General features: G+C 38.9%; 2 protein-coding genes across 3 annotated transcripts; one reads left to right on the forward strand and one right to left on the reverse strand.

Moving 5' to 3' along the window:
* Nucleotides 1–897: 897 nt before the first annotated feature.
* On the forward strand, nt 898–3,538 carry LOC127175535 (myeloid zinc finger 1). Its single transcript, XM_051126660.1, has 2 exons — nt 898–2,193; nt 3,361–3,538. Exons 1-2 carry the CDS (start codon nt 1,162–1,164, stop codon nt 3,361–3,363), a joined length of 1,035 nt encoding a protein of 344 aa, XP_050982617.1. The 5' UTR covers nt 898–1,161; the 3' UTR covers nt 3,364–3,538.
* A 14,343-nt stretch (nt 3,539–17,881) lies between these two features.
* On the reverse strand, nt 17,882–26,029 carry hcar1-3 (hydroxycarboxylic acid receptor 1-3). Of its 2 annotated transcripts, XM_051126661.1 has the most exons (3): nt 25,677–26,027; nt 25,108–25,229; nt 17,883–21,945 (listed from the first exon to the last, which is right to left on the reverse strand). In XM_051126661.1, exon 3 carries the CDS (start codon nt 21,925–21,927, stop codon nt 20,950–20,952), a length of 978 nt encoding a protein of 325 aa, XP_050982618.1. In that variant the 5' UTR covers nt 21,928–21,945; nt 25,108–25,229; nt 25,677–26,027; the 3' UTR covers nt 17,883–20,949. The 2 variants fall into 2 exon arrangements, with proteins under 2 accessions (XP_050982619.1, XP_050982618.1); XM_051126662.1 differs by lacking the exon at nt 25,108–25,229 and having other exon boundaries at nt 17,882–21,945; nt 25,677–26,029.
* Nucleotides 26,030–27,800: the final 1,771 nt, after the last annotated feature.

Genomic DNA, 27,800 nt, shown 5'->3' on the forward strand with positions numbered 1-27,800 from the left:
ATCTCTTTAACCTGGCTTACACATAATACATTAACACATTTCTATTATTCAAATCCGTTAAAGGATTGTTAGGCTGCACTAATTAGGTCAACCAGAACCGGGAACACTTCCCCTAACACCTGATGTACTCAGTGCATCGTCAGAAGAATGGCATCTACGCTAATATTAGTCTGTTTCTTTCTTATTCCGAGGTCACCTTAACCACCAGATCCAGTCCGTATCCAGATCAGATGGTCATTGCAGTCCCCCGGATCCAGTCCGTACCCAGCCCAGACGGTGGATCAGCACCTAGAGACGACCTCTACAGCACTGAATGTCATCGGAGACCACATCGACTAGATGAGCCCCAGAGACGGATCCCCAGTGAAGACCTCGTCACCTAGACGGCTATCGGCACAGGACCACGGGACCTGGCGAGTCCTCTGTGTCTGGCCAGAGGAGAACTGGCCCCCCCGACTGAGCCTGGTTTCTCCCAAGGTTTTTTTTGTCCATTTGTCACCGATGGAGTTTTGGTTCCTTGCCGCTGTCTCCTCTGGCTTGCTTAGTTGGGGACACTTTATCTTCACTTTATCTTCACACAATATTGTATTTTATTTTGTTGTATTTGATTAACTACCTTTACCTGAAAATTGAGTGTTTATTGTTGCCTTTTGCATTGTTGATTGTGGCAACGGGGGCGTGGTTCTACAGAACCGGCAGCTGGAGAGAAGGTTGGGAGACGAGCGGTGAGTAAGTAGGTCAAGTGCAAATTTGTAACACCTGTGTTTGATTGCAGTAATTGGCTTGGAGAGACCGGATAAAAGGGTGATGGTAGAACAGGGAAGGAGAGAGACACTGGACAGAGACTTGTGTGCGTTGCCAGAGTGAAGAGCTGGAAGAAGCCCAAAGAGACTGTTTAGTTATTTTGGAATTGTGGATTGGTGGAACACGCAGTGAGCGTGACTTTTTGTTTATTTGAGTTTTGAATAAAGCACACAAGTCTCCCTAAGCCGACCTGCCGTCTTCCTTCCTTTCTGCGAACATTTCTACACTGGTGCCGAAACCCGGGAAGGAAGTGGGAACGCCGCCGCCGTCATGTCATCGCCGTCAAGTTCGCCCTTTGCGGAGGTCATCCATTCGCTCGCGGGACTCCACTAGGAACACCATCAGGCGCTGCTGGACATGAGGGAGGATCAGGAACGTCGGTTCCAAGCCCTCGTCCAGACGCAGCAGGAGGACCGCGAGCTGTTCCGGAGCTGGATGGACCGGGAGGTTCGGGCTGGGGGAGTGACATCTGCCCCGGCCCTGCCAGCCCACATGCCTTTGAACAAGATGGGTCCGCAGGATGATCCAGAGGCTTTCATCGACCTCTTCGAGAGGACTGCGGAGGCATGTGGGTGGCCCCAGACGAACTGGCCAGTGCGCCTCATCCCTCTGCTTTCCGGGGAAGCACAGATGGCTGCACAACAACTGCCAGTTCAGAACCTCCTGGTCTACGACGACCTAAAACGGGCCATCCTGCAGCGGGTCGGCCTGAACCCCGAGCAGCAACGTCAGCGGTTCAGATCGCTGGAGCTGGGGGAAAACGGCAGGCCCTTCGTGATGGCCCAGCAGCTCCGGGACGCGTGCCGCAGATGGCTGTTGGCCGGGGGAAGCGACGTCGACCAGATCATCGATCGTGTGGTGTTGGAGCAGTTCATTGCGCGGCTGCCGAAGAAGACTGCGCAGTGGGTCCAGTGTCATCGGCCGACGTCGCTGGACCTGGCCATTCAACTGGCGGAGGACCAGATCGTGGCGTGCCACGGGGTTGGCGAAACTCTGCCTTCTGTCTCTCTCTCTCTCCTCCCTTCCTCTACCTCCAAACCTGTCCCTTTCCCTAGGTCCCGGGTGAATCTCCCTCCTAGACCGCAGCCCCGGTGGAGGGGTGGTCCGGCACCAGAGTCTGCTGGACTGAGGCCCCTGTCCAGGGGTACGGGGCCTACCAGTTCGAGTGCCGCGCCTGTTCCTGTTCCTGTTCCTCCGCTCTCTCCGCGCCAATCTCTTGACCTACTTCCCACCACTAGGGCGGCGGGGAAGTCTGGGCCGGCTTGTTGGCGTTGCGGGGACCCAGGACACTTTATTGATCGGTGTCCGGTGATGGAGGTGGGGACACTGGTCCGGGTTCCGGATGCCCCGCAGGCTGCCCCCGATCAAGCTGGCCTGTACCAAATACCTGTGAGTATTAAGGGGGGTACTTATTGGGCTCTGGTGGATTCAGGATGTAACCAAACCTCAATCCATCAAAGCCTAATTCAGCCTGAGGCATTGGATAAAAGCCGCGTGGTTCAGGTGCGGTGTGTGCACGGGGATGTGGTGGGGTATCCTGTAATGTTTTTAGCCATCCAATTTCGGGGACAAAAGCATAATGTGGAGGCTGCAGTTAACCCGCACCTCAGGCATCCGCTGATTTTGGGAACCAATTGGCCAGCTTGGCCAATTTGTTATGCTTCCCTTCGGCTTGTTCGGGGCACCGGCCACTTTTCAGCGACTCATGGACAGAATCCTCCGGCCGCATGCCGCCTATGCCGCTGCCTATCTGGATGATATCATCATCTACAGTCAGGATTGGCAGCGTCATATGGTGCATTTGCGGGCTGTCCTGCGAGCGCTGAGAGGGGCTGGGCTGACGGCCAACCCGAAGAAGTGTGCGATTGGGCGGGTGGAGGTCAGGTATCTGGGCTTCCACTTGGGTCATGGACAGGTGCGTCCCCAAATTAGTAAGACGGCAGCAGTTGCGACCTGTCCGAGACCCAAGACCAAAAAGGAGGTGAGGCAGTTCTTGGGGTTGGCGGGATATTATAGAAGGTTTGTACCTAATTATTCGGACCTCACCAGCCCACTGACTGACCTCACTAAAAAGGAAGCCCCAGATCGTGTGAGGAGCGGCCGGTGCTGTACATCAGTCGTAAGCTCTCTAAGAGAGAGACTATGTACAGCACCATTTTAAAGGAGTGCTTGGCAATCCGATGGGCAGTCCTCACCCTCCGCTATTATCTCCTGGGACGGGAATTCACTCTCTGTTCGGACCACGCGCCCCTGCAGTGGCTCCACCGTATGAAAGATACCAATGCGCGGATCACCCGTTGGTATCTGGCATTACAGCCCTTTAAATTCAAGGTGATCCACAGGCCGGGGGCACAGATGGCAGTAGCTGACCTTCTCTCCAGAAATGGAAGGGGGGGGCGCTGCAGTCCGGAAGGATCCCCGGCCTGAGTCAGGCGGTGGGGGTATGTGGCAGCGGGGGCGTGGTTCTACGGAACCGGCAGCTGGAGAGAAGGTTGGGAGACGAGCGGTGAGTAAGTAGGTCAAGTGCAAATTTGTAACACCTGTGTTTGATTGCAGTAATTGGCTTGGAGAGACCGGATAAAAGGGTGATGGTAGAACAGGGAAGGAGAGAGACACTGGACAGAGACTTGTGTGCGTTGCCACAGTGAAGAGCTGGAAGAAGCCCAAAGAGACTGTTTAGTTATTTTGGAATTGTGGATTGGTGGAACACGCAGTGAGCGTGACTTTTTGTTTATTTGAGTTTTGAATAAAGCACACGAGTCTCCCTAAGCCGACCTGCCCTCTTCCTTCCTTTCTGCGAACATTTCTACATTGATGTACTATTTCCTATTTAATACTGTACAACCGCCTTGTCACAATTCTGTATTGTTAAAGGCGGTATATAAATAAAGGTGATTTGATTTGATTTGATCAGCCCTGAGCTTGCCCAGCCACTCAACATCTTTTCATATTTAAATAATCGACATAAAAATACAATTTGTGACCACTTGGACATTATTGCAGATGAAAAATCTATCATATGAGTAGTGATTTGATGATGTACTCCAAATGTGCTTGCAGTCATTGGATGTTAACAACTGCAGAGTCTCTCATTGGCTCTAAGCCTGACCTGTTGTTGTACATGCAATGTACATGCCTGTACTGATGTGACTACAGAGTCAAATCACAAGAAAGCCTTCTCCAAAACAAACACATTGACAGCTATGTTATCCCAAAGGCTCTCTAGAGATAATATAATTATATTATAATTCACATTATACTGTACATTATATTATAATCGCCAAGCATGGCATTACGTGGAGAAAGGTGATAGACTAACCCTTAAAAATAAATTTCATTGGTCCACTACTAGGTGCCAAAAGGGAGGAGGTGTGTTTTCATTTCAATAGTGTGGCACAAGTGATAGCTAACCAATTCATCGTTCGGTGAGTAGCGCCAACTGAAATTTGAAACTGATCAGAAAGAATGGTTAACATTAACATCGAAACATTCAAATTTCAATGATCCAGTTTGCATTTTTTTTAAATTTGTAATTGTGCTAAAAACTGTGTGCACACAGACCACATATTATAGTTGTTTGTGCTACTATGTGTACACATAGACTAGTAGGGTTTATTCTTAAAAAAACACATGACTGCCTTACTGTAAGTGTGTAAACACTTAGGCTTAAGGTTGTAGATGCTACATGCATACTAGACCATGTGTCTTGTGTAAAATTGGAATAACTGGAATACTGGAATTGTGTAGCAATTTCAAGTTGTATGTGGGTCTATAATGAATTTGTTTGCCTCCTGAGTGGCACACTCTGCTATTTTCCATGTAGCTGCAGTGATCCACGTACAGGAACGTAGAATTGCCATGTGGCCACAGTGTGATTCACAATTGTTATAACAATGAACAGGTTTCTCCTCACTGCAGCATTCAATACCTCTGAACTTTGCACCTTATCATGCTTCTTTACAAAAACATTGGTGTTAAAATATTTTGAGCCAGATCACACCTCATACTCACATTCTCATGATGGCTGCCTATTACTGCAACAGGACCACATTTACCTCACAATTGGTAAACTTCCTATCCTTTGTACACTGACACATAGCCACAGCTGAATGCAGTCACATGAGGCCATTTGGTCTTCTACAATTTACTAGAGAAATAATGAAAGGGAGGTGTAAAACACTACATTTCAGACCGAAATACCACATCTTCATGTTCCACAAAGATCTGAATGTGTGAACAACGATTGTTAAACAATTGTTACATATAATGCTGATTATGTGATGCACCTGTCAAAATGTATTGGTTTACAAGTCATCCACTATAGATAAAGTTTTATTAAAGGAGTTGACTTCCAGAACAAAAATCTACAGATAATGTACTTACTCCCTTGTCATCCAAGATGTTCATGTCTTTCTTTCTTCAGTCGTAAATAAATTATGTTGTCTGAGGAAAACATTTCAGCATTTTTCTCCATATAGTGGACTTCTATGGTGCCCCGAGTTTGAACTTTCAAAATGCAGTTTAAATGCAGCTTCAAACAATCCCAGCCGAGAAAGAAGGGTCTTATCTAGCGGAATGATCGGTTATTTTCTTTAAAAAATAATACAATTTATATACTTTTTAATGTCAAACGCTCGTCTTGTCTTACTCTGCCTGAACTTGTTTATTTTTTTCTTGTTCAGGACAGTTAGGGTATGTCGAAAAACTCCAATCCCATGTTCTCCCTCAACTTCAAAATCGTCCTATATCACCGTTTTACATTTTTTGTTGATAGGCGTTTGATCTTCTTTGCATGTTCACTTTGCAAAGACTGGGTCGGTAATTCTGCAGTGATGTAGGATGATTTTGAAATGATTTTTGAAGTTGAGGGAGGAAGTACGATTGGAGTTTTTCAACATACCCTAACTGTCTTGAGCCAGAATACAAAGATTTCAGGCAGAGCAAGACAAGATGAGTGTTTGAATAAAAAGTATTTAAATTGTACTTTTGTAATGAAAATAACCGATCGTTTTACTAGATATGACCCTTCTTCCTCAGCTGGGATTGTTTACAACCACATTTGAGATCGTTTGAAGCTGCATTTAAACTGCATTTTGGAAGTGTAAACTCAGGGCACCATAGAAGTCCACTATAAAGAAAAAAATCGCAAATGTTCTCCTCAAAAAAAAAAAAATTATTTCTTTACAATTAAATCAGTATTTTTTTGTTCTGGATGTGAAATTGTCCTTTAAGGTCATAACATAGTATTGTGCAAGGAACCAAATGTTTTTATTAATCGATAGTCATGATTTGCAATCATAATTTGTTGGTTGTTGGTGTTTTGCTGCCACTAGTGTTCATTTTAGGGATGTCTGTCTGGGTCTGAAGGTACTTAAAGAAGTGTAGCAAGAAGATCAGGGTGCTTTCTGTAGCCAGAATGAGCCCATGGTACGAAGTGTGTTGACACACTTTGTACTATGTATTTTTCTCAAGTCAGGTATGCATCTTACTCCTAGATTAATCTTGGAGATTTCTTGTATTGATTTGATATCTTTGAATTGGCTGTATAATTGGCATAATACATATTTACCTGACTGCTAATAAATTGTTACATTTGATTTTGCTCTGACTTACGCTGACATTTTTTTCTCAAGTAGATTAAGTGAAGGTGTATGTTACCACAAATATGAGCAACATTTTAATGAAAATGAACAAACAGAATACATATTCCAAATTAATAAAATTGGAAGACTTGTGATTGGACAAAAGGAAGGCAATTTAAGTTGATGCATTTATATATGAAAAGAAGTTGGGCAAAACAGAGTTATGTAATCATAACACCGATAAAAGTTCTTTACGGAAAACTTAATTTAGGCCAAAATTATACCTCAGCTCTTGAGGACCACTGCTACAAAGCAGTAAAAAACAAATAAACAAGACAACAAAGAAATAATCCAAATAAAAATCATGATCAGACAAGTTAGAACAGAGCAGACAGAAAGAAAGAAATCAGGGACGAAAAAAGTGAAAAGCTATGTATGAGATAAGAAGGTTCCAGAATGCCACCAAAGAAGGCATGTTTGTGCTGTAGAGCTCTGAAGTTGTAAATATTGATGTTGGCCAAATAGTACCACACACTTAAACATATCAGACCTTATATGTCTGCAAATGACAAACCCAAACAGTGATTGTGCATTGCATCAACCCTGAGCTTGCCCAGCCACTCAACATCTTTTCATATTTAAATAAATCGACATGAAAATACAATTTGTGACAACTTGGATATTATTGCAGATGGAAAATCTATCATATGAGTAATGATTTGACGATGTACTCCAAATGTCTTTGCAGTCATTGGATCTAAGCCTGACCTGTTATTGTACATGCAATGTACACGCCTGTACCGATGTGACTACAGAGTCAAATCACAAGAAAGCCTTCTCCAAAACAAACACATTGACAGCTATGTTATCCCAAAGGCTCTCCAGAGATAATATAATTATATTATAAATCACATTATACTGTACATTATATTATAATCGCCAAGCATGGCATTACATGGAGAAAGGTGATAGACTAACCCTTAGAAATAAATTTCATTGGTCTGCTACTCTGTGCCAAAAGGGAGGTGTGTTTTCATTTCTATAGTGTGGCATTAACATCGAAACATTCAAATTTCAATTATCCAGTTTGTATTTTTTAAATTTGTAATTGTGCTAAAAACAGTGTCCACACAGACCACATATTATAGTTGTTTGTGCTACTATGTGTACACATAGACTAGTAGGGTTTATTCTTAAAAAAACACATGACTGCCTTACTGTAAGTGTGTATACACTTAGGTTTAAGCTTGTAGATGCTACATGCATACTAGACCATGTGTCTTGTGTAAAATTGGAATAACTGGAATACTGGAATTGTGTAGCAATTTCAAGTTGTATGTGGGTTTATAATGAATTTGTTTGCCTCCTGAGTGGCACACTCTGCTATTTTCCATGTGATCCACGTACAGGAACGTAGAATTGCCATGTGGCCACAGTGTGATTCACAATTGTTATAACAATGAACAGGTTTCTCCTCACTGCAGCATTCAATACCTCTGAACTCTGCACCTTATCATGCGTCTTTACAAAAACATTGGTGTTAAAATATTTTGAGCCAGATCACACCTCATACTCACATTCTCATGATGGCTGCCTATTACTGCAACAGGACCACATTTACCTCACAATTGGTAAACTTCCTATCCTTTGTACACTGACACATAGCCACAGCTGAATGCAGTCACATGAGGCCATTTGGTCTTCTACAATTTACTAGAGAAATAATGAAAGGGAGGTGTAAAACACTACATTTCAGACCGAAATACCACATCTTCATGTTCCACAAAGATCTGAATGTGTGAACAACGATTGTTAAACTGACAACACCAAAACAGATGAAAAAGTTTCTGCCCACAGATCTGGCTGTAATAAGAGCAACTGCAACTAAAGCCATGGACACTGGTCCATTGCAGATCATGATGATATCAGTGACAAAACTCCAATTAATCTAGAAAGTTTTCTAATGCTCATGACACAGCAGACTGTGAAGGTTCAACTGCAAGAGCAGCATCAGGTGTTACACACCCAGACTGCACTGAAACAGCAGCAGTAATTCAGATCTAACCAATAAGACTCAGAACAAAAGTACAATACATGATAATGATGATACAGTTAAAATAATTCCACATGTCTGAACGTGAAACTGAGGAGAAGTCCAATATTAACTGTGGTTCTCTCTGTATTTATTTCCGCCTCAGGTTGACCACTGCAATTCCTTGGAGATCAGATAGGAGGAAGGCGCCTAATCCCATCTGCATCAAGCCAGGACAGCGGAATGGTTAGAATATAACCTGAAATGCGGGAGATGGTTGCGAAGACACTTGAAGGGGCCATTCACACTTCGCAATAGTACATTACTATACAAATATCTACATAGCATCCCGGATTAGCACCGGAACTACATTTTTGCAACACGGATTGTTATAGATTAGACTCTATCCATCTCCCAGACATGAGCACAGAGCACACACCTCCACGATCACATCATCACTTGATCTCGACAGTTCAGTCTGAACACTACACATCACAGAAGACAATGATGGCTTAGATCCCAAACGTGGTACTCCACTAAAGATCCATTGTACATCTTCACACTAACAGAACCACACAGCTTCACACACACAGGACAGAGTTAATCCCATGATGACAATCCAAAGAAACATAATAATTGCTATTTGCAACCATCTGCCAACTCATGGGAAGCACATAATTTACATATGCAAGGCTATCATCACAAATCAATGATGTAAAATCCTGAACACAGAGGCATGTTATTGGGATGTTTTGGCAAATCAGGGGGCCCACTGGTTTCCCAGCAGATCCCTAATAACAGAAACTTTATCAAAATGATTAAATATGAAGTGCGGGCACTTCTGTTGATCAACTACAAAATTTTCTATTTGACTGTACCATCGACTGTGACATACCTTGCATGACACACAAACACACACACACACTATTACAAAGGATCCAGGATCTCCATTCTTGTATGAACCTAAGCACGCTTTAGATCACAACCTTGAAATCTTAGGGCACTTGCATTGGAGAATTATATATAGATTTATACCTTTGTAATTGGGATTGAATATTAATTATTATTATTCCTGTTGATTGAATATGGTTTAATGATGCATACCATTTTTATAAATATGTGATTTACACTGACCTTTTGCTACTTCACCACAGTGGTAATGAAGAATTGGCAGTTTTAAATGGGACCACTTTATGACATATAAGACCTTAAAAGACACTTGAGACCCAATGTACCATTCACACTTGCTTACATTAATCTACCTGATTCCTTGCTTTGTTATCTGTTCTTGTATCATATCTCACAACTTTCTTCCCATCTTTAAATGACATCAAGCTCATCATTGTTCAATAAGCGAGCCGTTAAGGTGCTGTTTAGGTGTCTCACACAAAGCAGTGTGTATCTACTGAGAACCCTTCACCTGTTAAAATCGGACACAATTGGAGGTGACAAGATTCGTCAAAAGAGGCAAGAAAGTCCTTGGAAAGGTGTCACTAGAGACAGAAGTTTCTCCACGATGGAATGACACGTCAAACTAAACAAGTCACAAAAAAGGCCTGGATTGATTCAATGAAATATGCACACGAGTTGTCCTCAACCAAACAAATTAAATGCTGAACTTGTCAGTCCACCTGCTGAAACTGGTGTACACAAAGGCCTTTCTAAAGGCCCCTAAAACTGCAAATGTTACATCACAAGGACCACAACAAGTGTCTGAAAAGTGACCCCTGTGGGACTCATCTGGATTTGACCACCGGGGTCAAAGGGAGGAAAACTGTAAGGTTTACAGAACCTCAGACACTTTGATCTTCTGAGACAGACATTACACACACAGTGTATTAAGATACAGACATTTGTTTCCACATCTCACTGAGAGAAGATGTGAGAAAAGGAAGGACGATTTGATATCTTTGAATTGGCCATATAATTGGCATAATACATATTTACCTGACTGCTAATAAATTGTATAAATTGATTTTATTCTGACTTATTCTGAAATTATTTTCTCAAGTAGATTAGGTGAAGGCGTATGTTACCACAAATTTGCGTCCAGGGTGAAGTATATATTAGATCTCAGGTTAGATGGAGCATGGGGCACATCAGGTGAGATTCTACATTTCTGACCAACTGCTTGACTTTAGTTAAGTTGTTATGCAGTTCCATTAACTATGAGGAGCTAGACAAAATACTATTGGAGTACTAGCATGGTTCGGGCATATTTCATAGTACTAGCCATAACCTCTGGTTATTGTCTTAGCTTTATTTAAGTTGTTATATAGTTAGACTAACTATAGGGAGCTAGATAGCTAAACAGAACCACTATTTAAAACATGACAAGCGTGAGGCGGTCTATTAAATAGTTAGCCATAATCTCTGACTAATGATCAGACTGGAGGGTTTGTGATCGTGGGTCCCATGTAAATCGGCCGACGTGAGGCACCCTGAGCGACATAGATTCCTAATGAGAGAGTAAATATAAAGTAAAGAGTTAAATAGAAGAAGCAAATGTTAGAATAATAACAATTACAAATGGAGAAACAACCAATTCATATCACAACCTCAATTCGAGGTCATAAATAAAATGGAGTCAGATTGAATTTAACTTCAATTAAATAACTTTGCGCACTGGAAAGACCCAACACGCAAGAAACCTTCACCCACCATTGGATACCTCCATTGGGCCAATTGCGTGAACCTCACGAAACACTTGCATATTTTCTGCTGATCTTGTCTGTTTTTCCTTTCTTTGAAATACGTGCAAGTAACTGTGTCATCTGTGCCAGAGAGGTTACAAATGTACTGAAATGAGTGCATGAGGTGTAATTTCCTGTCTGCTCTATTTTCTTGCATTTAGGGGGGTCAGACTTCCACTCAACCCACCATCACCTGCCTGGAGGTCTGCAGGTGATCAGAGGTCAGAAAGACAGGTATGATAAAAGAGAGTGCCTGACCTCAGCTAATGTTTCTCACTCTAATGTTTCTTTTTCTCTCTTTCTCTCTTGCTCCACAGATCCGAGAGGAAATGTAATAAAATATCTGAATGAAATCTCCTTCTGGCTGTTCTATTTTCATATTTAATCATCAACTCGTATATGTGTTAAAGGTTTCACACCTGGATTTTCGAACAATCTCATATACATTTTTTGCAATATTGTGGGGCATCACCTGTATGTACCCTTACAAAAATGCAGCGGTGATACCACAGTAATGTTTTAGATAGTAATACATGGTACTAAATGACTACCATGTTCTTACATCATGGTGTTTACATCATTCTCCAAAGTACCTCATACAATAGCATGGTATTCACATGTCCAAAAAAACAATAAAACAATAGTTATGTGTGCCTCTTATTAGATATTTGCTAGTGCCGCAAGGGGTGGTTGCTAAGGAAAGCATAAATGATAGTTCTGTTTGTGTGGCTTGATAAAGAGATAATGTTTATAAGCAATCAGAATTACAATTTCTCAGAGCAGATGTTAAAAAAAAAAGAACATGCCTGCATTTTTTTTTTTTTTGTGTGTGTAGCCTGAAAAAATTCTCTAAAAGTGTTAGAAATTTAGGATGACCATCTCATAGTGTGCTGCTTTGACCTACATCTAATGACTAGCGAATAAAAATTCAACCTGAAATGACATACTGATTGATGCAACATGCTGCTGATCTCATCCATATTGCACTATCGATATATAAAACAGCATTCTGTGTAGAATTCAAATGTGTCCGATATGTTTTGTGGTCTGCACCAAGTCACACATATGATCCGCTCCATGCTATCGTGTCTCTGGACCAGAGCAAGCTGTGAACGCGCTGCAGCGGTTCGTGACACAATGTGAAATCTGACTTCATTCGCACTAATGAATGCATATTTACACTGTCTGAATCGTCCCAATCACCGCACAGAAAATACAAATTCTGTGAACAAGTGACCTATTTCAGTCACAGTTTTGGCGTCTATTTATAGTGTAGGGGGCGGGACGCTTCGGATTCTATAGAGCATTTGATTGGACAAAAAGTTTGCAGGGTGATGTCATCAAAATCAGGTTAGAGACTGTAAGTTTGAATGCTAATATCTTCTAAATGTGAATTTTGTCATTGTTTTGGAGCATAGTTGCTTACAGATAACTTTAAAGTCTACACTTCCTAAACAACAGTTTACAGATAATGTACTCCCTTGTCATCCAAGATGTTCATGTCTTTCTGTCTTCGGTCGTAAAGAAGTGATGGTTTTTGAGGTAAAACATTTAAGGATTTTTCTTCATATAATGGTCTTCAGTTGTGCCCCCGATTTTGAACTTCCAAAATGTAATTTAAATGCAGCTTCAAAAGGCTCTAAATGATCCCAGGCGAGGAAGAAAGGTCTTATCTAGCGAAATGATCAGCTATTTTTTTTTTTTTTTAATAAAAATTTGTATACTTTTTGAGCACAAAAGCTCATGTAGCACAGGCTCTGTGATGCGCGTTCTTGAATGATTCGTTCATTTTGAACGGATCTTTAATGTGACTCCAGAAGAACGAGTCGTCTCAGGGAGTGATTCGTTCAGTCGCGCAACATCCTGTTAGGTTCTGTACTGGAATTAGTTCACCTGTTTCGAGTCTTCAGGTTTTTTGAGTCGTTCGTTCATCTTATGGGGCTGTCATGTGATGAACGAACGACTCAAACCCAAAAACTTGTCAGATAAGAGGTGAGGTGAGCTAATCATAGACTAAAGACCCAGGTAAACAATTAATTAATCTTTTCTGTTTCTTATAGCGTGTTCGCTATGTAAACACTGGGTCTGTAGTTCCGCGTGACCTTTCAACGTGATTCAATAGTATGTGCTACACAAGCTTTTGTGCTTAAAAAGTATACAAATCTTTATTTTTCAAAAAAAATGAACGATCGTTTCGCTAGATAAGACCCTTCTCCCTCGGCTGGAATCGTTTAGAGCCTTTTGAAGCTGCATTTAAATTACATTTTGGAAGTTAAAAATCGGGGGCACAATTGAAGTCCATTACATGAAGAAAATCCTGAAATGTTTTTCTCAAAAAACATAATTTCTTTACGACTGAAGACAGAAAGACATGAACATCTTGCATGACAAGGGGTTGAGTAAATTATTTGGAAACTGTTGTTCTGGAAGTGGAGTTCTCTTTTAAGAATAAGGTGGATACTAATTTGCTATGTGGTCTGTGATGCAATATGTGTCATCATCGTACAGTCATCCATACATGACGTAAGTATATTAGATCCATGTTGCACAGTATGATTTGTAATAAGATTGCTGAAATCACAGAAGGCATTACAGAGAGCCAGCAAGCAAACATCTAGCAACCACCCAAAACACAATAGTAACAATCTAGAAAACCCTAGAAATAGCACTGCAATATGCAAAAATCACCTTTAACACAGCTGTGAATACTAACCACCCCAAAAACCTTAGCTACTATGTAAGTTGATTACTCAGAATATCTTAGCAATCACAATGTACTGTCAACCACCCTAAACACCCTAACAGCCACAAAGCTCACACTAGCATCCACATGACAGTACTCCAGCATTAAGGTGTGGTCATGAGCAATGGTCTGTCCCAATGGTCTGTGAATTGAATCTGCCATTGGCCAACAAAAGCTTTAATGGGTACTCTGTTCAGTGCCTGATTAGAAATCCTACAAAATTTTCGATGTATGTTGTCTGAAGAGAGCTGTATATAAACTAAGCTCTACATTTCTTGTTGGACTCAAGTCAAGCCATTTCTTGTTTGCATTTGTGTGAGATCTAACCCAAGTGCATAACCACAGTGGTGAATTTAAATGAATTAAAGCGTGTGGGTTTGTTTAGAAATGGCTGTATTGATTTTTAAAGGCTGTGAGAGCAGGTCTGCTAAGGAGCTCATACTGCCACTTCTTCCTCTCAGGAGTGGATGATTTCTAAACCTAAGGCCATTAGCTAGGCCTCACAATGCTGTTCCTGTCAGGAGACATCAGTGCGATTCCTTAGCCAGGAACAGATAACAAAAGGTCTTTCACAGCTCGCACTTCGTGTCACATTAGCTGGGGATGGCATCTTGAAGAAAAGGAAAACAGAAGCTGGGTGACATTCATGCTTTGTCTGGTTAATGCAGGTTCCCAACATACACAAGAGTTTAGAAACAGTGCTGTGACAGATGATAATAGGTCTTTATTTCTTGATTTCTGTCTCTGTTTCTTTCTTTTAACTTGACAAACCGTAACCAGACACTGTATCGTGGCCCTGGTGTTCAGGTTCAGAGCTGCTCTGACAGTTTCATATGATTCAGTGTTTTTGTTACCAATTCTGGCTTGGTGCTAAGTCACAGTGTTGCAAGCTGTCTATTGGCTCTGTCTGGGTCTGATAGTGGGACAATGCATCACATGATGGATATTGTGTAGATTTGATCTTGAGGTTATTTTTACGCTGGTGCTGTGGCCACAACCGGAGATAATTGAGTGTAGCAGGTCTGATTAATCTACTGTGTCCGGCGGAGGGGGAAAATCTCGCCCCTAGGCCAATCCACGATAACACACCCCATTGAGAAACTGCATAAACACACTTCCTCGTTCCCAATTATCACTTCCCAAACTGTCTGGGAGAGCGTGGCCAATTAGACAGTCAAACAAGCATGAGCAAGCAAGCACTGACGTTGTTGTGATGACTGGGAAACAGCATTGGCTGTTTCTGACATGTTCATGTTCACATTTGTTCAACATGAAACAGAATCACACTCACGCACACACTTTTTTTGCATTTTTAGAATGAAACTAGCCAGCTGAATGCTAATTAAATCTTGATGTGGGTTTGTGGACCCCAAAACATTCTGTGTCAGTGGAAAGGTCATAGAAAATGTGTTATTAGTATGCTTGGATGGGTTCTTAGATATTAATTCTAGGATACTAATGATCTGAAACTGATGAGGCAGACGTTTTGTTACATTGCCTTCAAGGTATGCGTTTTGTCAGTTTATGCATTCCCTGGGAATTGAACCCATAACACTGGCGTTGCTTGTGCCACATTCTTACAAATGCATAAAACAAACAGAGGTTGTACATACAGGCATGACTCTATGCTTACTTTCCTTTTTAGTAGGATGATTTTGTGTAGGATGATTTTGAAATTATTTTTGAAGTTGCGGAAGAAAATACAATTGGAGTTTTCGACATACCCTAACCGTCTTGAACCAGAATACACAGAGCTCAGAGAGAGAAAAGCAAGACGAGCATTTAATATTAAAAAGTATTTAAATTGTATTTTTTAATGAAAATAACTGACCCTTCTTCCTCGGCATGGATCGTTTACAACCGCATTTGGGATCGTTTGAAGCTGCACTGAATTTTTGGAAGTTCATCTTCTGTCAAATTAAAAAAAAAAAAGAAGATATTTTATAAGCTTTTTAAAATTTCAAATTAAAAAACAACAGAATAACAACAAGTAGAACAAGAATAAGTTAACAATCAAATGAAATCACTATTAACACAGTTAATTTGTACTATGGAGGTGGCACACAAGAACACAAAAGTGGCTTGTAGGTGTATTTTCAGATGTTTAATGAGGCCAAGAGGTGGCATAAGTGCAATTAAATTTATAAATTCATGTTGAGATTAATGTTGTAAATATACATTTTTGAATATAAATATATATTAAATGATTTTGTAACTGAAAAGATACTTTAAAAATGAAACTAAAACTGCCAGTAGGTGACAGCTAGTCACTGATTTAATTACTGAATCATTCATTCATTTGATTCGTCTGAACGGCTGATTCATTCAGGAATAAAGCAAGTGACTGTTTTCATGAATGGGAAATTGAATCATTGACTCACTAGAATTGTTGAAAAATGGAGGTTCATTCATAAATGTTTACACTCTCTCTACACTTTGATTATGAAGGGATTCATGAGATGTCTCTGATACATTACTCAATGTTGCAACGTTGCATTGGTGCTCCTAAATATTTTTTCATAGTCGTATGCGGTAGTTTGCAGTCGCAAATGCGACTGAAATGCTCACACTGTAGAGCCCTGCATAAGGGTAGACCTCAAATCCAAAAGAGGAAACGCAAGTGCAAGTAAATTGTACTTATGTTGTTGCTGCCAAAAACTTAAAAGCAAGAAGTTTTCTGCAGAAATAATGCTGTCTGAAAAACATTACTGTGGAAAAACTGTTTGTTTGTGGCATGTTCATATTCACATGCATTAAGCATGAAACAAACACACACTCACTTAAGCTGGCAGAGCAATTACCAATACAGCCTTTAACTTCATTTCATTACACTGTTAACCAAGACCTTAAAATTTACATATCAGCATTTACTAGTCTGGCCTAGTATGAGCCTGTCTCCTCTGTCAGCTTTTATTATCAAATCAGACATGCTAAAGAGACAGGCGTAAGGTTCTGTCTAGAGTCATTTACATAAGCCCCCGTGAGATAAAATGTTGTCTGAATCTATGCCCAAAACCATTTTAGGGAAGTAAAATTGTTGTAATGCAGCCGACTAGGCTTAAAATGTTTATTTAAACCAGGCATGGTGGTGCAGTTCCAAACCCCATCGATCTTAGTAACTATTAATTTTGTATATAATTATTTATAAGTGATGTATAATTGTTAAAGTGGTCATCGGATGCCCATTTTCCACAAGTTGATATGATTCTTTAGGGTTTTAATGAAAAGTCAATAACATGTTTTGGTTAAAATTTCTCAATGGTAGTGTAAAACACACTTTTTTTTACCATGCCAAAATCAGCTCTGCAAAAATCAACCTGTTCTGGTCGATGTTGCTTTAAATGTTAATGAGCTCTGCTCGCCCCGCCCCTCTTTTCTTTCTGTGGAGTGACGAGCCTGTTTACTTTAGCCACGAAACTTGCTATCTATCACGTTAGGAAAGGCGATTGCAGTTTCATTAAAAATATAAATTGTATGTATATATATATATAATATTGAATTGAATATTAAATTGTGGTATTTCTCATTAAAACTTTCTGATAACGTGCTGCCATCTATCCTTACTTTAGCAACTTTCACAGATTGTATTATCATTATTATTTTTTACATTTAGTTATTCTTTTATTTTTAATATATATTTTTGTGTTACAACGATTTTTTACATCTGTCACTTGAATTATATGACTCATGTCACTCCTGCTTACAAACATGTTAAATAAGCTTGCTAATCATCAAGGTTCTGTAAGGGAACAGAATGGGATTTTTACATTTTTAAACTGAAACTAGGCAGTTGAATGCAAATTAAATCCTGATGTGGGTTTGTTGACCCATTCTGTGTCAGTGGAAAAGTCATAAAAATAAATTATTAGTATGCTTGGATGGATTCTTAGATATGAATTATCGGATATTAATCATCTGAACCTGATAAGGCAAAGTCTAATTAAATGCTTTCTTATTTAAGGGAGCCTTACATTTATGCATTTGGCATACATTTTTATTCAAAGTTACTTGTAGTACATAGTACATAGTCAATTTATGCAGGTCGATTTATTTCATGATGCTGGTGGTGCTTGTGTTGCTTACAAATGCTTAAATCACAAACACAATTATGAATATAAGTAGATCTCAGATTCAAAAGAGGAGACTCACAAGTGCAAATATAGTGTACTTCTAATGTTACTGTAGGCAGGAAGTTACTGTAGAAATTCTGACACCAATTCAAAGACATCAAGTCTGTAATGTTTCCTACCAAGCCTAATTTCCAAATGATCACAAGCGGTTACAGAATGGTAAACTGGAAGTGATCTATAACGTTACAGAAGCCCATAAACATTATTAATCTTAAATTTGTAGTACAGCTGCTTTACGGAAACCAAGTGGAAATCCTTCAGGAAGGGTTGTGGTTGATTTAGTTCAAGATTGAGTGTATAACGAGAAGCTTTTTTGGCAGCGGTGTAAGCCAAGAATGTACAGTCACTTTTGGGTTTGAGGAACTTTCTTAGAGGAACAAAGAAAGGAAGTTAAAGGACACTATTCTGTTTCTGCAAGATGTTATCGCAACGTAAGTTCGTTAGATCTCTCGCCTTCACAAATACAATCAAACCACAACTGAGAGCATCTGCTAACTGAGAGGAAATAGTTAAAGAATATAGTGAACTCAAGCAGTTTTGTTATCATTTAATAACCCTACATTCCAGCACTTTTTCCGAAGACTGATTTTCTTCTGTGTAGCCTTAAAGAAGATATAAGAAATGTTTCAGCTTTTTTTTTTTATTATTATCCATACAATAGAGGTCAATGGCCACCAAATCAGTTTGCTTACCAACATTTATTAAAATATCAACAAAAAACAGAAAGTGATACAAATTGAAGCCACTGGATTGAAAAACATAAAAATAAAGGTAATTGTGACTTTTTATCTCACAGTTCTTGCAATTGTAAGTTTGCATATCACAATTTTTTTTATAGTTTTTCTTGCAATTGCGAGTTTACATCTCTCCATTCTGAATTTTTTTCTCAGAATTGTGAGATATAAACTCGCAATTGTGAGTTATAAAGTCCAGTTCTAAGGGGGAAAAAGACTGATATGTTCTCAGTCAGGAGTTTGTATCTCACAATTCTGACTTAATAACCTGAATTTATGTTATAAAATCATCAGAATTTATTAACTCACAATTCTGTTATTTTTGTTGTTATTTTTGTTTTTAGTTAACTGTGACTTAAAGGCTTTTAATTGCAAATGTGCTACAACAAATGCGATTTCATCTCAGTAGTCACAGAATCATAGTTTCTAAAACATGTTTGTATTGATCCAGCATTTCTATAGGCATTAATATTACTGATATTTTCCAAAAATACATCAACCCTTGTGGTTTTCACAGAGCTGAGTAGCTTTTCAGGGATATAACTGAGGATAGAAGTGCATCCTGCCTGCTTGAGTGTGTGGGAGCCTTTGAAGTGCAATCTTCCCCACTGGCAGTTAAGAGACCCTTTTCTGCTTCCACTCTAGCCTTCTGTTGCAGTTATGACAACATGATTGAGCCAAATTTCATCTGTGCCTGCATTCTAATATTCATATTCGCCTGTACTTGTGTGAATGCAGCAATACAGGTTTTGACAACTGATTATTTCTGTTGCAGCTCCAGCTGTCAAGTGAACATTTGTAAACAAATTTACAGAATCTGAATTATGCATAAACAACAAGAAAATGTCAGCTGTTGTTAATATGCTACTTCATATTGATATTTCTAATTAACATCATTAATACCAAGGTAAAAGACTAGTTTAGTTGGCAAAGCTCAAGGGACTTAATTATGGGAAAGAAAGCCAGGGGGTTTGTTAAATACACATGGTGCTACTCCAGAATTCAGTCAGTTATCCAACATGATTGCACATGGGCTTGTCCAGCTAGAATTTATTCAGTCAACAGCTGTTCTGCTGAATGATTGATTGATTGGTTGATTGATTGATTGATTCATTCATTTCACTTCTACAGCTCCAAAAAGTTGTTATTGCAATATATTATGGACATCAGCTGAGCTGAGACTGTCAAAGCAGCTGGTACATTGTGGTCCACCTGCACTAATAATATGAAATAACTATATATTAAGATAATTATAATGTAAATACTGCATGTGTTCCATGTTTACACTACACTTAAAGGGATAGTTCACCCAAAAGTCAAAATTACCCTATGATTTACTCACCCTCAAGCCATCCTAGGTGTATATGACTTTCTTTTTTCAGACAAATACAATCAGAGTTATATTAAAAATGATCCTTGGTCTTTCAGGCTTTATAATGGCAATGAATGGGTGTTATATTTCAGTAGTCCAAAAGAAGTCCAATAAAGCACATTCATCCATCATAAAAAGTGCTCCACACGGCTCTATATTTTAAACTTTATAAACTGTAATCTCTAGCTTCCGCTGACTGACGTACACGTTCACAAGAGAGTGACGTTCCAGCGGATGATGTAACGTAGGATGTAGGCGTAGCATAAGCTCCCGTGAGAATATGTTAGTCTCGTGAGAACCAAGATTTGTTTTCAAAAGCAAAGAAAACCAGTCTCCTCTTGGCTTATATCAAAATCCTCCAACATTTTCTTCAGTCCTACAATCCTCGTTTTGTACTTCTGATTCATGTTTAGTTTTGCTCTCTCCTCTGTACTTCCATGTTTGTCACTTCTCACAGGAGCGTACGCTACGCCTACGTCCTGATTTTTTTTATGATGGATGGTTGCAATTTATTGGACTTCTTTTGGTCTAGTGAAAAATAACACCCATTCACTGCAATTATAAAGCTTGGAAGAGCTTTAATCTCTTTAAATGATCATTCCATCCGGAAAACAAACAAACAAACAAATAAAAACCTTTTAAAAATGTTTTTTTTTTTACTAATTCTTGTGCGTTTATTTATTTTGCCTTTGTCATATGTTAATTACATTTAAGGCTAATAATTGTATGACATGATATATAATATACAACATCTTTATGCAGCAGTATAAAAATATATGTACAAAATAAAAAATGTATGTATCTGTATCAAAAAGAAAACTTGGGGAAAAAAAAAACAAAAACAATCCCAAATCCATTCTCAGTCACTTCCACTGGGCATACTGGCCCTTCGGCTCATCTGTAGCTCCATGATTCCAGTTCGGTTGACGACACTTTTCAAGTAATTGCGGAAGATAGAGCTGGAGAAGCAGTAGATGACCGGGTCGAGAGCACTGTTTAGATAGGTGAAGGCTATGGACATAGAAAACAACTGACCGATGAACGTGTAAGCCTGACAGTATTCGTTTCCAAGTTTTTTCAAATAAAGTACCGTCAATCCTGTGCCGATGCTGGGAAAGAAGCAGAGGACAAAAACCCCGACGATCACCAGGACGGTCCGAATAGCCCTTTTCCCTTTCTTGTCCTTGTCCATCTGGCGTGTACGTAGGATACATGAAATACTCACGGAGCAGAAGACCAGGAGTAATAGAGGCAGAAAGAACTCTAGGATAAACACGGCCATATGCACTTGAATACCTATTGTTGGTGTCTCATAATTGCTGAAGCTCCTACAAAGAGAGGTGTTGCCGTCCTTATCCAGAAGTTTGTTGGCAAGCAAAGGGATCCTCAGAGATATCACAACCGCCCAGATAACACAGGCAACCCCACCTGCTTGTTTTGTACTAATGTAATTGATTTTGTGATGCGGATGGGCCACTTTAAAATAGCGGTCAACGGCCACGGCCGTCATGAAGGCAATGCTAGCTGAACGGTTGACGGACAACATGAATAGGTTGATCCGACACCACGCGTCTCCAAATACCCAATTCTCACGACGTATGAAGTTGTCGATGCGGAAGGGTAGGCTGATGAGGAGCAGAAAGTCAGACAAAACCAGGTTGACGAGGAACATGACGTTGGCCCTCCAAGTCCTGAGGGTTTTGCTGAAGACTAACAGTGCCATAACATTGCCAGGCAGGCCGAGTAACAGCTCAATGATGAGTATTGGAGGAAGGACGGTGGCCACCAGGTCCTGAGTTGACGAACCACAGTGTTTTGAAGTGTCATTGGGTGTCATGGTAGTTCAACACTTGCTCTGAAAACAGAGTTCAGAGTTTTACGTTAACACAGTTCTGACACAGAAGTGATGTCACTGCAGTAAGGTGATGTATAACAAGTATAGCAGGGATTTCACTTTTTTTGCCACATTTCTAATTGGGTTAACTGAAACTGACTCATGTTACAACACTCTCCACTCTAGAAGTGGGAAGAAGTATAAACTTGTTGCAACAGTGTTTACGGTGTACAAGGAAGCGTGTCTTCCTGCGTAGTGTAAAATGCTGAAGCAATTGTTTTAGAGAAACAGCAGTTTCATAAACTGGTTGAAACGCAAGTACTGTTGCATAAGCATCTGCTTGTGAAAATAATTTAACACCAAAACAAGCTGGCATTTTAACCCTCTAAATGATGCATGATGGCCACACAAGTGGAAAGATTTTTACGAGACATGTTTAACCTTTCAAAAACGGATGTCTAAACCACCATGTATGATTTCCTTCACCCAAAAATAAACTTTTTTGTCATAATTTATTCATCCTTGTGTTGTTTCAAACCTGTATGGGCCATTCTACAGAACTGATTCAAAGTCAGAGTTGGAAACGTCTTGAAAAAAATGTCTTTTTCAAATTGTATAATATTCAGGATAAACATTTCTAGTAATTGTGCAGTTAATTTTTCAGAAAGTTTTGGAATATTTGTTCTCTTCCAAATTTGTCACTACCCGAAACACAGTATTGTATAGTTTAATAAAGGAGGGTTACACTGACCTGTTAAGATTTTGCTTACATCTTCCTTGAATATACAGTACTGTGCAAAAGTTTTAGGCCACTAGTATTTTCATCAGCTAAAAAATGGTTTAAAGTAAGTTATTTCTGAGTCTGACAACAGCCAGTGCTCCACACTGAGATCTGATCTCACCATCATCCAGTCTGTCTCTGGAATGACATGAAGACACAGAACAAACTAAAACAGAGTAAATCCAGAAGAACTGTGGCAATGTCTCCAAGATGCTTCAAGAGACCTACCTGGAAAGCTACCTGAAAAATTTTGCGCAAGTGCACCTAGGGCAAAAGCTGCTGTAAACGCAAAGAATGGCCGCACCAAATGTTGATTTCATTTAGTTAATAGAAGGTAACTGATAAAGAAAATCTATTTATGACAGCATCCTCATTTTACAGCATTTTTACACAAGTGCCTAAAACTTTTAACAGTGCTGCAGCTTTGCAGGTAGGTTTCTTGAAGCATCCTGGAGACTTTGTCACGGTTCTTCTGGATTTAGTCTGAGTTTGTTCTGTTTCTTCATGTCATTCCAGACAGACTGGATGATGACAAGATCAGATCTCTGTGCAGAGCACTCGCTGTTGTCAGCCTCCTTGTGCAAACAAAAATCTCACTGGATTATTACGATTAATGACAAAAGGAATGTTTGGAAATCTGATATTTCCTACTGACACACTACAGCAAAAGACCGACTTTAACTGACTTTAAACCATTTTTTAGCTGATGAAAATACTAGTGGCCTAAGACTTTTGCACAGTACTGTATATATATTCAATTTTATTAAAACGTTTTCAGAGGTAAATCAATAATAGTTACAATTTCGACAATATTTCAGGTTTGATTTATGAGATTTGTATTTTGAATCAAATTTTTCTTTGTAAGGATTTATTAGTTTGAATGTACATTGAACCAAACTTGAACCAAACGCTATCATAACATCTTAGCTACAATTTCATTGTAGCTTATTTTTGACAAAACATCCCATGTTTTGGTCATAACAGCACATTTTCAGTAGTGACAATTTTTTGGTCATTACAGAATTTTAACTCAAATACTAAAAGATACTAAAAATCTAATAAAATGCATAACTGGATTAATTTGTTTAATTTGTTTAACAATTTGTTTATTTCCCCCAAATAAAGGATTATGCGTTCCCTTTTGTCACTACCGAAACAATGATGACATGTTTCGCTCGTGACTGTTACGGTAGTAACAATTTTAGATACTTTTGAAAGCTAGTTCAAAGTGACATGAAAATGTGGGACACATTTTTTTACATAAAGTTTCATAATTTACAAAATGATGATTTTTATATATAATAAGCTTAATGATATTTTGAATATTTTTGTGGGGTTTATTAGATAATAAAAGTATCTTAGTAAGGTTTTAATACTTAAATGCTTTTTTATTTTATTTATTTATTTATTTATTTTTTTTATTTTTTTTTTTGGTTGTGGGACAGCAGTTTGCACCAATTCTGTAGAATAGCCCTTACAAGTTTTTTTTTTTTTTTTCTTCTGTTAAAAACAAAAGATATTTTGAAGAATGATGGCATGACCTAAGATCTAAATTACTGATGTGGTTCCAGACTCTTGTGGGGTTTCATAGTAATGAAACTAAACATGTGTATACCCAAGTATAGCATGCAAATAATTTCTACCATGAATTTTGACATTTAACCTTTCTGGGTAATGGTGTAGTAGTTTCTGTACTTACTGTTCACACAGACAGCTTCACTATCATCTACAAACTAAACTGAATTAACATGACATTGGGACTATTAATAAAAACATTTCTGGTCTCAAATAGATTTACTTTTCCTTCTACCCTGCTGTAATTAAAATAAAGCCATGTTTTGTTATTTTTAGAGCTAAACAAGATCAGGGTTCTTTCTCCTTGCGGAGAGCAATTTAACAGCAGATTTTACTGTTAGCTTAGTCAGTCTTTCGTGGAAGCTCACTTTCTAAAGTCACAGAAAATTTTGAGCCTCATCAATGCTGTATTAAATGTCAGGGCAGTTCAGGTTTGTTTCAATAAAGTACATGCACTCATTTAAGGTGTTTGAAGGACCACAGAGCTCCTATGTATAAAAGATGAATAGAAATGGTAATGCAAGCTCTCTTCAGATATATTATATCCTTGTTTAGATACTAGTTCAAAAATCAGTTTGATCTATGCAGTTTTAGAGTGATTTTGGTGTTTAACATATAGTAACCTAAGTAACCCATGTCCCCAAGTCACTCTGTCTGTAACACCCACTTATAAGACCAACTTCACAGTGTTTATTTAGCACTTGCAAATACGGTCCTGTTATCCTGAGCTACAGTTCACCAGTAAATATGTCCTAACCCAGAGTGGAGTTCTTAATTTAGATAACATTTTATAAATATTTCTGCAAGAAAACTTTCTCAAGACTTACCAGAGTTGCCAGCTGCCTATTTTGATGATTGCGTCTTTTAGATGCAAGCAGATGGTGTGAAATAAGGTCTGGTCTGAGCGAAACGACCGCTCAGTAGTTGTCTCAAAGCGAGCTTCCTTTCTCTGAGTCATAATGACATGAAGGGAACACGTCTTACCCAATTGTGGCACATTCTCGAATTTCCCCTACACTTGCCCTGTTTAAACGAGTTTTCATTTTTTCCATAATGCAATATAGATATGTGCAATAATGCTTAAAGTATAAGGAAGCATCCAACATCGTTGGACAAACTAGCAGCAGCAGTTTCACAAACTGGTTGCATGCAAATATGCATCTTGGCATAAATCCTTTTTGAAAAAATTTCAAAAAGGCATTTGAAGTATGTCCTAATCATAAAATCCATCTGTTTTGGTAGCTAGAATTTCTAAAAGTTTACTAAAGTTTACTATTTACTATGTATTTTATTATCTTAAGATAATAAAAAACTGTGCTTACCTTACTTTAAAAACAAAAACAAAAAAAACATTACAAAAGATGTGAAACTTTTATCAGATATTGTTTTGACTTACCAGAGATGACTACTGACTAGTTTTCTGATAAAATGTCATTAAGATGTAAGCAGAAAGTGTAAATAAAGTTGTCTCAGCTGAAGTTCAGTGTACTTGTTTGAGAGAAATGACCGCCCAGAACTTGTCTCTAATAAGCTTCCTCTGCCTATGTATGTCGTAGTGATATGAAGATAGGAAAGTGAAGTCATAGCCTATACTAATGCTTCTTTCTTTCTGAAAGTTTAACTATGAGGTCTGCAGAGAAAATATTCTTTCTGTTCAATGCATTAAAAAATAAAAATAAAAATAAACTAACAGCAGTTACAACTGACAAACCTACAAAATGACAAACTTAACTGTGATTACAAAACAGCTGTATCAGAACATCATGTTTTATCATGCCCTATCTTGATATACACAGGAAATTGTCATCATTTGTTTCAATAGAGAAAAATAATGACAGTTCAGTTGACATGAACACTCCCACACTCATAGGTTTGGTTGCGAGCCAGTGTTGCTTTGTTGTGCTTGTCATAATGTTCATGCCTCAGTCTTTACACTTTTCACACTGTTGCAAAGCGTGACTGGGTTACACACATTTTTCATGTGTTTTTCATGCAAGTGTACATGCGAAATAATTACTGTTCAACCACTTTTTTATCTTTTATTTTTTGTGTGTTCAAATTTGCAGTGGACTCTGTTCCCCGCTAATCAGTCATTTGAATTTTTTATTACTCAGCGGAGAAAAGCAAACATGAGAGATATAATAATGGTGCCGTGGCAGCTTTTGTATGTTTTAGAGGAAAGTGCTTCCTTTGTGTGAACTAGAGCTGTTATTTATAGTGATGTGCTTGACTTGCTCTTGTTTTAGGTTAAAGTCTCTTGTGTCATTAATCCAGCTCACAGAATTGTTTGTCTTGACTTTATATGGGAAGCAGAAAATGGATGTGGCATGCAGCAGAGAACAAATTTTAATTGCTAATGTATCATTGTCATATTCTGTATAATGAGTGTTGTGGTCAGCTGCATAATGTGATATTTACCTGAAATATCAGCCTATATCTACGATCTATGTTCCAAGACATAGTGAGCCTTGCTGTCTACTCTCTTTACAGGACGCTGCCTTGTAAAGCATAGCGCTCCTCATGTGAAGCTTAAAATAGATCGATTTCAATAACTTTTGAAAACAATGCAAATCTGACCTGTTTATTATATTATAATATGTATAAATGAATGAAATGGATATTTAATTTTTTTGTTTTTATAATGATAAATACATAATTGAAAAAAACATAATTGATATTTTTCTCACTGTGTTGCTATGGCTGGACATTGTTACAAAACAAATTGCATTTTGGGATTGCCTTGGAATGTAGGCAAACATTTTGGGACAATTTGAGCATATATTGCATCAGAAATGCATTTAAGTCTGTTTCTGCCACAAAAAACCAAAACAAAAACAAATGTGTGTGTGTGTGTGTGTGTGTGTGTGTATATATATATATATATATATATATATATATATATATACACACACACACACACAGCGGGGAAAAAAAAAAGTATTTGGTCAATAACATATATATATATATATACACATACACACACACACACAGCGGGGAAAAAAAAAAGTATTTGGTCAATAACAAAAGTTCATCTTAATACTTTGTTATATACCCTTTGTTAGTAATGACAGAGGTCAAATGTTTTCTGTAAGTCTTCACAAGGTTTTCACACACTGTTGCTGGTATTTTGGCCCATTCCTCCATGCAGATCTCCTCTAGAGCAGTGATGTTTTGGGGCTGTCGCTGGGCAACACGGACATCCAACTCCCTCCAAATATTTTCTATGGGGTTGAGATCTGGAGCCTGGCTAGGCCACTCCAGGACCTTGAAATGCTTCTTACGAAGCCACTCCTTCGTTACCCGGGCAGTGTGTTTGGGATCATTGTCATGCTGAACGACCCAGCCACGTTTCATCTTCAGTGCCCTTGCTGATGGAAGGAGGTTTTCACTCAAAATCTGATGATACATGGCCCCATTCATTCTTTCTTTTACACGGGTCAGTCGTCCTGGTCCCTTTGCAGAAAAACAGCCCCAAAGCATGATGTTTCCACCCCCATGCTTCACAGTAGGTATGGTGTTC

Source organism: Labeo rohita, chromosome 13 (assembly GCF_022985175.1).
Source record: "Labeo rohita strain BAU-BD-2019 chromosome 13, IGBB_LRoh.1.0, whole genome shotgun sequence".
Taxonomy (NCBI): domain Eukaryota; kingdom Metazoa; phylum Chordata; class Actinopteri; order Cypriniformes; family Cyprinidae; genus Labeo; species Labeo rohita.